Source organism: Eleginops maclovinus, chromosome 1 (genome assembly GCF_036324505.1).
Source record: "Eleginops maclovinus isolate JMC-PN-2008 ecotype Puerto Natales chromosome 1, JC_Emac_rtc_rv5, whole genome shotgun sequence".
NCBI lineage: Eukaryota > Metazoa > Chordata > Actinopteri > Perciformes > Eleginopidae > Eleginops > Eleginops maclovinus.
Genome location: NC_086349.1, coordinates 8,820,533 through 8,830,387, shown reverse-complemented (window position 1 = coordinate 8,830,387; position 9,855 = coordinate 8,820,533). Strand labels below are relative to the sequence as shown.

At 40.8% G+C, this 9,855-nt stretch overlaps 1 protein-coding gene across 1 annotated transcript; it reads right to left on the bottom strand.

Moving 5' to 3' along the window:
- Positions 1-4,505: 4,505 nt before the first annotated feature.
- Positions 4,506-9,338, bottom strand: LOC134865012 (transmembrane protein 26). Its single transcript, XM_063884431.1, has 4 exons — positions 9,145-9,338; positions 7,386-7,530; positions 5,806-6,492; positions 4,506-4,613 (listed from the first exon to the last, which is right to left on the bottom strand). The coding sequence occupies exons 1-4, from the start codon at positions 9,336-9,338 to the stop codon at positions 4,506-4,508; spliced, it is 1,134 nt and encodes a 377-aa protein (XP_063740501.1).
- Between the last annotated feature and the right edge of the window lie 517 nt (positions 9,339-9,855).

The following is a 9,855-nucleotide window of genomic DNA, read 5'->3' as shown; positions in this document are numbered from 1 at the left end:
CTTACACCAGAGACAAACCATTCATGAACACAAGTTTTTAGGCCACTGAATTAAAATATAATTTAATTGTCAACAGAGGATTCCAGTTATACTGGCAAATAAGACTTTTCGTCAGGTTTGAGTAGATGCGTACAAACTGTTTGATTGACGTCACTCTGACTCCTTTTGGATTTGTTGCACCTGTTAGGGTGGGAAAGATTGCAGCTTTATCATTCTAATTAGTGTGAGTAAGCCGGAGACGTCGCCTACACTCCAGCATTGTTCTGATCAAATTTAACCTGATACAGAGGTTAGTTGGTACAGAAGATTTATTCCCTCTTTCTTATCAGAGTATTCCTAAAGTACAACATCGCAGAAAGTTTATCATTAAAATGTTTTCCTTCTTTAAAAAAAAGAAAATATCTTAGATCGGTTGTTTCTCCGATTCCTGATTGATTTCCACCTTTGTCACATTAAAATAATTCACGTCCTAGAAAATGTATTAATTTATAGATGTGAATTGTGTGTTTACATTTTTTCCCTAAAACCAATAAGAAAAATAAAATAAAGATAGGGTCTTTAAGGCTTAAAGTAGATCGTGTTCGGGGAGTAGCTGTTTATTCCACAATTTCTCAGCTTGTCAGAGTCGAGCATGCAGCTTGCAGCTCACATTTTTCCCTCTTTAAGATTTTATTTTAAGGGTAAATCAAAATCCAGACTCTATAGCATCTCCTCCCAAACCCTCCCAAGTGTCTTTTCAGTCGTTCAGTTGCTACTTCAATTCTGAATGCTGAAAGTGTTCATAAAACAAGGCAAAATAATAGCAGTGACAGTGAACTAGATAAGAATAAATCCTCCATTTTCATTATTTTTTTTTTTTTTTCAACTAAGAACCACAGCTTTGTATTATGCACGTTGTACTCACAGTGAAATTTACATGAAGGTACCGGTCTTTTAGCAATGAATACTGAGAAAGAAGTAGCATCAGAGTTAGGACATCGGCATCACACTGTGAGGTTATCACAAGCCATATGGCTCAGGAACATTTGAGCTAAATTCAAAAATGTGTTTGTTCATCGAATGTTGTCCTAATTATGTCATCCAGTCAAATGGTAGACAGTATTTCCTCATTAGAACTGGTGTCCCGACTTGACCTCGGCCTTTATGACCCGTGGCTATGTTATAGATTGGAAGTTGGTAAAGTGGCAGCACTCCCAGCTCAAGGGAACTGGCGGATGGCAAAGGAAGAGGCCAATTAATATTTCAATAATACATCCTCTGTGGCCTGAGATTGACTGACTAAACTGTTAACTGTCAGAGCAGTTATCTCCAAAACTGCCATGCGGGTAGGAATTCATAACGCTCTGTTTAAAAAGGGATTTCATATTCATTGCAGACTTTTGCTTTTTGCATAAAATTGGTTATGGAGGCAATTAACACTGGAGAAAATTGAAATGAATGAAAAAATGAAAAGAGGCTGAGAGACAACAAGTCAAAGTTATCAGACACCTGGGGAGGTAATGGTCTTTTTCAACTTTGGTTTGTGTTTGGATCAGAAACTAGCAGGAAGTTGAACTGAGCAAAACTGTTCAGATGATTCCTAAACTATCCACCTGGTCTTTTCCTAATGTTAATTACTAGTTATTCATTTAAAGTAACCCCATATAGCTCTTTGTATGATATCATAAGAGAAGTTATTTACCTAATAAATGTGTAGCAACATGAGCAAAGGCCAAGCCTCTTCTGTGCATATATATATTTTTTTTACATAAGTCAACGTTGCCTTCTGGTTTCACACAGGACACGCCAACAGTCCCCTCATTCAAATCCACCCTCCAACCTACATATCTTCGTATTTAGACTTAGGCACAACTCACCTGGTCTGGCTCACAAATAGATTGGTTACATATAAAAGTAATTGCATTACTTTCTATGCCTAAATACGAACAGTGATTAAGAATTCCATGTATAAACACTTTCCTAATGCTAGCAAAAGAGACCACAGAAAAACAGACAAGAAAACAAATTGCTTCCTGATTTTTTAGTTGGAAGGACTTGGCGGATCTGCCTCAGTGATCTCCACATAAACTGTTGAATTCAACCCTTCCTTTGAAGCACAGAGCCAATAATCTAACAGTATGTGATGTTCTGTTTATACAATTGCAAGATGGTTCTTGTTCCTGTTTCAGTAGACCTTTATCTCTAATCTCCATTGGTGAAATCTGATTGCGATGAGATAAGGAACAGGAACTGTACTTTCAAGTGGATCTCTTCAGGATAGACTCAGGATCTCACTGAAAAGCAGTTGTGTTCGTCATTGAAAAAGTTAAGTGGCTTCAGGTCAAACTGAATGGAAACTGTAAGCCTTAATAGCACCTCTATATTACACCCCATATCAAAAAGCATATGCTAGGTGATAACAAGACAGCCCTGATCCACAACCAGTGAAGTAAAGCTCATTATTTTGATTTCCATGGGTGTTACATGAGGCAGTATGAGCCAGATCCTCAGCTGCCTGTCAGAAAGTTGTGAAGTGCATTACAAGTTTGCTTTTGTTTTTCACTCCACCTCTCTGGCTGTGACATTTCTGTGGCATGTTGACGGGTTTATCTGCTGGATGTGAGGCTGATGAGGCGCACCTTGGTGTGTTTGGACTTCCTGATTAGTTGACACAAAATAGGGAAATAGTGGCATGTGGTGAAAACACTCCACGCTGTCATGAAGAATGCACCTGCTCAGGTTGAGTGGATTTCTCTCATTGTCTTTCTCTCTCTCGTTTCGACATCTGCAGCCTTCACGTTCCGTATGAAATATGAATACAATGTTTACCCCACTTGAAAAACATGATAAGTGATAAATATGTCAAAATGTGGCAAGCAATCACTTCTTTATTTTCAAGACACATAATTTGAAGCCGAGAGGTTAAACTTGATATTTAATATTGTACTATTATATAATCAGTGTAAGTTATTTGGAATTACACATTAGCTGAGAGGAATGATATTCATCATAAAGATTTGTTTTGTGAGTACATATTTTTTTAAACTATGGCCTTCACCTTAGCTCATGCTCAATTTTAGCTAGCTAAAATTAGCAACCCAATCCTAACACAGCTTAGTACATTTTGGAAGCACCTCGCTAACCAAGCTAGGCCTTCCTCCTCTCTAACTTCTCTCTTTCATATCCAAATATTATCACTTCTGGTTCCAAATTAAAACAGTTGTCTTCAAACCAACAGGGGACGCCTTGTGGATTAACATACACCTGCCAGCACAAAACATAGCAAAAAGATGTTGCATTTAGTTTTTTATTGTCTTCCATAGCAACAATGAATGTGCAACAAGTAGCATTAAACTATCCATATCTCAGCTGAAGAGCAGCTCTTTTGTTTGTGCACCATACTGTCACTAAAGAAATGTAAGAGCTATTGTTTAAGTAACATGAGTATGAGTATGACTAAGGCTTTCATCACTCCAATCAAACTATATGTTGTCAGTGATCAGTCATTCCACTTTGTCCTCGGAAACATGATCATATAAGTGGGTTTGAAATATTTAGTAGGAAATTATATCAGACTCAGGGACTCTACTTTGCCTAATGAATTGCTCTAATCAGAGATGTACATGTATATGTAAGAGCTTTCCAGCATCACCTGGAGGCAGCCTCACTCTTTTCCATGTGAGCAGATATTTTTCAGCCAAGGGCTTGTGAGGGTTGATTTTATTTTTTTATCCATGTGCAGTGGAGTTGCAGGCTTTGAGTTTCCACGCTCTCTTCCTCTCTCTCTATCTATGTAGGGCAGCCCTTGGATCAGCTGACATCCCCATCCTCCCACATGCCCACACAATCTTGTTAAAGCATGCAGTTAATCTGAAGAGGAAAAGGACTCTCTTCACAAGCAAGCGGCTCTTTCATCACCCTATTATATTGCCCACATCGTGGTGTCACGCCAATACTGGATTCTCCCAAAACCAGGTGCTCAGAAGAATCTCCGCCCCTGCGTGGGCTTTGCGTGATGTCAGTCGACTTGACTTGTTAATTGGGCATTCTCTTGCGCTCTAGGAGCAAAGATGGTATTGAGTTGCTGGGAGAATCAACATCTCAATGGGGACTCTCCATTAATTTTTCAGCCTTCTTAAAAGTTGGCTCCACCATCAATTATTTAGACCCAAGTGCCGCCAGAAGGATGAAACAAAGGAAATAAAGTAGTGCTCTCCAGCAAATCCTCTGGAGGAAGCCTACAGTTGTCGATTTAGGAAAGCTTGCTCATATTGTATGCATTCTCATAAAAAAGCACAATCAGTACAACAGAGGGAGTAAAATGCTCCTTTTCTCCTCTCTGGCTCTTTATGTTTCTGCCTTTCTTACATTAATAGTTTATTGAAAACAAAGGGTTAGTTTGTTGAGGGACTTTTTGATCGACAGAGATACAAGACAACGAGAAAAGAAGGCCTCTGATGGAATTGCCACCCTCTGTCAGTGCTGCAGACACAGATGAGAGGGTCATCTATAAATGCACGAGGGTCTCATCCCAGAACTTGTTTGACAGGAGAGGTATTCTCTGGATCGTGGCGAGGGGGTGAGTGTGTCGTGGAGGTGGCGGCGGCGGCGGCGGCAGCGGCTGTTTGTCCCTCCTGTGAAGTGACATAAAACCTTGAGACCCCGAGCCTCAGCTCAAACATTTTCCTCCATCCTTGTGGGCTCTGTTTCGCTTTTATGGACTGTGGAGGAATATCTCAAAAGCACCTTTCCATCTCTCAAAAGAGAGAAAGTGAGAGCAAATCATGTTGAACTTGAACAACTCCCACATAATCACGAGTGTGCTTTTTCAGACATAATAAAAATGCACTGAGCTCTCAAACAGGCCTCTATGGGCGGATTGTGCTCAAGAGGAAAATGAACCTTGAAAAAATGCAAACCTCTTCATTCTCCTCCTACTTGTTATACTGTTTGAGGTGTCTCTACATTGACTTCATCAGAGTATTCATTTATATCAACTGCATAAAGATGACTTATACTTTAAAATCCATTTATCTCCTATTCCTTCATGTATTATCATGTCTAACAAAGAAATTCATAGAAGAGATTGTCATGCCTTAAAGCCGCAAATGATGAAGTTCCACACTGCAAATGTGCTACTGTGTTGCTGTCTCACAGGTTGTTTTTTTCTATTTAACTGGCAAGCATGTTCCAGTCAAGTAAACATTGTGCTTTAGTTGACTTGGCAACACTGCCATCTCATGGTGATCATGGAAAAAAAGAACATCAAAAACCGCAATTATAATATGAAAATCTTTAATAGAAAATGATTATTAATTAGGCAAAACACATCATCACTATGCGATCGATATCATCAACCATCAGAGCCATCATCATTGCAGCATTTAGTTAAAAATGCATATAAACAACACAATGAAATCATATGAATGCAAGTTGATCAAAACAAACTGGAAAGCACAAAGCGTGTAGATTTGGATTCAGCTGTCGTTTCTTTATATACGCAGATTGACAGTTTGTGTTAAATTTGTAGAGCTGGTGCTCTTCTCCCTGGAAACCTCCTGACTGAAACACCACTTTTTGGAAAGGTATTTATCAAAGGGGATTGCATAAATTCATCTGATCTTTTCTGTGGGGACTTATTCTGTTCTCGGGTGGTCTATTTCTAGTCACTGAACCTCCAGAGAGCCAAGACTGTCTCTGAGTGAGGCTGAGATGGAAGAGATGGCAGATGGGTTCAACTTTTTCTCTTGGTGTGTGAAAGGCAACTTCGCCCCCTACCCCCCGAGGGCCAAAGTCATGCCTCATGGCATTTTGAGCTTTCTATACCTGGACAAAACTCAGATCTTCCTCCCTCTCTTTGCCTCTCTGTGTGTCTGTATGACAGCTCTGCTCCTCTCCACCTGCTTCTTCCTCCTTACCCTTCTGGATTCGACAAAGGCGCACCAAAGCGGCACACCTTTCCAACTCCGATTCCCCAACCAGCTGCTCGCACTGCACCACAAAGATTCTGTAAAGTTCTAAGAGGACGATGAGGATGTTCTTGCAGGTAAAGAAGATCATCAGTTGGTTGAGTACCTGCTCTTGGACCATGAGGTAAAGCCGGTAAATCAGAAATGGGCCATCTTGGAGTCCAACAGTGAGAAGCAAACTCCACACTTCACTGGAGCAGCAGGAGGCAAACCACGATGGAGCACCAGCGCAGAATCTCTTTGGAGACTCCCCCTTTGGGAGTTGTGTCTGGGTGAGCACCAGAGGAAACTGCATGAGCGCCCAAGAAAAGAGGCCCAGTCCCATGATGACAACGGCTCGGTTGGTTTTGACCTCGGGTTCTTTGAAGGTGTCGAAGATATCCAGGATGTCGGCGCCCAGGCCCACATAGACCATGAGGAGCTGGGAGAGCTGGTCACGGGACATGTCTCCCTTGGGCATCAGCCAGCGACCCAGAACCAACACGATGAGCATGGTCTGCTCCAGGCCAGCCACCCAGTTCTCCGGGTCCAGCTCCACGATGCCCTAGGGAAAGGAAACAGCATCATGTTCTTAGGTCAAATGCAAATGCAAATATGTGTCACGTGAGTAAAAAGTCCTGTTAGCAAGGATAGCAACCTGTAAGCAAGGATAGCATTAGCACTATTTTGGTTACTGTATGTCCAACCTTGCACAAAATGTTTCCTCATTATTGAAGCATAAAACTCCATGTCTATGCGTAAACACTGAATAACTTTGTTTGTTTTGAGAGGCCTAAATTTCAGTTTGAAGTAAAGTCCAAAACACATAAAAATGGCTACGTGCAAAATAACAACTTGTGTGCATGTGTTCTAGGTGTTCAACTATTCCTTTTCCTCAAGATTGTGTTACAAAGCTAATATGCATCTTTTTCGGGATCATTTACACATACCATAAAGATATTATAATGTAATAGCTTGATGTGTGATAAAATTGTGTGTGCAATTAAGGAAACAAATAGCAATCATCCTCTCAAGAACGGCTCTCCTCCCAATTCTCAATATAATCCCCATGATTGTGTCAGCTCCTCATTATGTCAGGGTTCATTAAGTTTATCTTGACAGCCCCCCTTGACATTTAACAATATTTCCGAAATACCACGTCTTCAAGTTTCAAAAGCTGCCACCCAGCCTGGAGCACAGCCAGGGGGCAAAAAAGTTCCCAAATCCTACATGAAAGAAATCGCACTAAAACCAGCCCGGGAGGAGAGACATCAGAGAGTTTTTTCAAGCAGAAGTCTATCTGGACTTCATTTGAATGTCTCTATTACATATTTCCTGCAACTAATAGTTTATCCATCCCCGTTGCAAGATTTGAATCTTATCTGATATCAGGTGTTGCTTTAATGTAGCTGCGTGGAGGGTGAGGTGGGGAGTGCAGTTTTGTGTTGGGATACCTACCGCTGTGATCGGGATGCGAGCCAGCAAGTGAAGCTCAGGGCCTGAGGAATTGTTGACAGGCAGCTTGGACTGCAGCAGGCTCAGCTCCAGGAACCAAATGGAAGGAATGACAGTACTGAGGTACAGGAAAACCATGGGGGAGAACCTAAAAGAGGACCGCCAAAGGAGAGCAAAGGGTGGTGGTGGTGGTGAGGGCGGTAGGGATAGGTTATTTTTAGTGACAAGCTTTTTTTTAAAAAGAAGAAAGAGTCCCTTTTTTTCCCAAAAGAAGCATCGAATTTTAGACAGGCAATTATTCTCATCATATATGCAAATCCCTCTTGACAGTGCAAAGCCTTCTCCATGAGGGGAGAACTTCAAAGTAAGACTCAGGGAGGAAGAGAGAGGCCTGAAGAAAGCTTGCATCTGAGGATGTTCACTGTGTATGTGCCAGAGAGCTTTTGAATGAGTCGCAGCATTATGTTGAATAAGGTGTGACACTAAATGCTCATATCCTTTGGAGACTAGCTCGCGTCGGTGTCAGTTTATGTTTACTAAATCCAAATTGTTTTTTTCTAGCTGGTCAGAAGTGAAAATTTGAGCCAGCCGCAGACATGTTTCCTCTATGACTGTCTGGCTAGCAGAGGAAGTGACAGAGAAGTGATAGCAGGCTCAGCTCTGGGAAAGACAGAGCAATAACATAGCAGATATTTGTTTTTGATAGACAGTGAAAGAGAGAAAGAGCTGCAGAGGATCACAGATCATTTAGTGGCAGATAATATTACAGGCCGTACACAAGCTGCCTCTCAACAGCCCGACCAGATGGGTTGTAAAGTGTTCACACAGTTGCCAGTTCTGAAGTTATGTACTCCCCCTCGTGAAGCAGGTTTACAAAGTCTGTCTACAACACCTCAATCCTCATGTTACCTCTTTAAAAATATTAAAAGCAGGTTTTGTAAAAGCCTTTTCAGTCCACAATACACACTTTTGTTTATCCACAAAGAAGCAGGAGAGGGAATGTTTAAACAGCTATTAAATTAATACATTCATTTTTGTTGTTTAAAGGTTTTAACCTCACTCGTACGATTTAACACATTAGGCTGTAAAACTCTACAGCTTCTTTAAAATGTCAGAGAAATTGAGCTCTGATGATTCTATCTAGTTTGACTTGGTCACATTGACCAGCTATGGATGGTCTTAAGAAGAGTGGTTGTTGCATTATGGGAAATGTAGGAACCAGCGTTTCCAGCACTTGGTCCATACAAGGAGCTAATCTCCAGTTTTAAAAAAGTGAGGCCAAAGTTTATTATATAAAGGTCTATGAGAAAATGACTCTACTAATCAATTGATTTACTACCTATTCATGTTATATATTTAACACTGATCTTCAGTTGATAAAAGTTAATTGTAACCTTTTTGGTTTAGCTTTAGTTTGTTCCGCACTCTTGTGGCATTGCTGTTTGGCAGGATGGCAGCGGTCAAAATGCTAAGTGATTCTTCAAACTTCTTGGTACAAGGATTTAAAGTCAATATACCTTGGCCTTGATTAATAACATTTTTGTTTGTGTGTCTTTTGGGAGTCCATCAACTTTATGTATGACACTAAATATAAGTATGTAAGCATTGCCAATCGCAATGATTTCTTGCATAAAGGTCCATTATGAAAGTCACACATTTCAGCCCAATCCCCACAATTACAATCCATAGTACTTTATTTATCACTCAACAAAAATTAGATAACACACAAATATTAACACTGATGGAGTGACCTCATTGTTACCATTTCCACTCTGCATTTTGCGTGCACTTCAGAGTGACAGCCATTTCCACACCCAGCAGAGCCACGCCTGTCAGCAGCAGCCAGTAGAATGGCTCCCCTTTAACAGCCACCACACGCCACACTGTCACCACCCCGTGCACCACAAACAGAAAGCGACTCAGCAGAGCCAGCAGGACGTTCAGGAGACGACACATGGTGCACCACAGAAAACCTGTACAGAAAATAGTTTTATTTTGTTGGATTCAGATTCATAAGACCCACTGTCACTTACTTCAAATAATAGAAATGTGTGTTTGGCTGGTGATCAGGTTGGCTAACATAAAAGGGTTGGGAAACCCTTCTTTTCAATGCCTTTTGTTTCGCATAGAGGTCAAATTTTTGATTATGATAATGCCAAACTCTCAACCGTTTATTGTAGACTATTGTGGGAGGCCCAATTGGTCTAAAGATAGAGTTCCTGTTCCATTTTGCCAAAAGGTCAAGGGTCTGTGAGGTTGTGCATGTTGTGAGGTTGTGTATATGTGTGAATATGTTCATACATGTGCATACGTGTTTGCAGCCATTGCATGATGAAAAGGTAAAAATAAATAGGGTTTTTGGTGTCATGCAGTTGTAATTGAATCCAGGTGGGGGTCAGATGGGGCAAACAATAATATGAAAATCATATTTGTGTGCCATATTTGCTATTCAACACATCATTATTGTAAAACT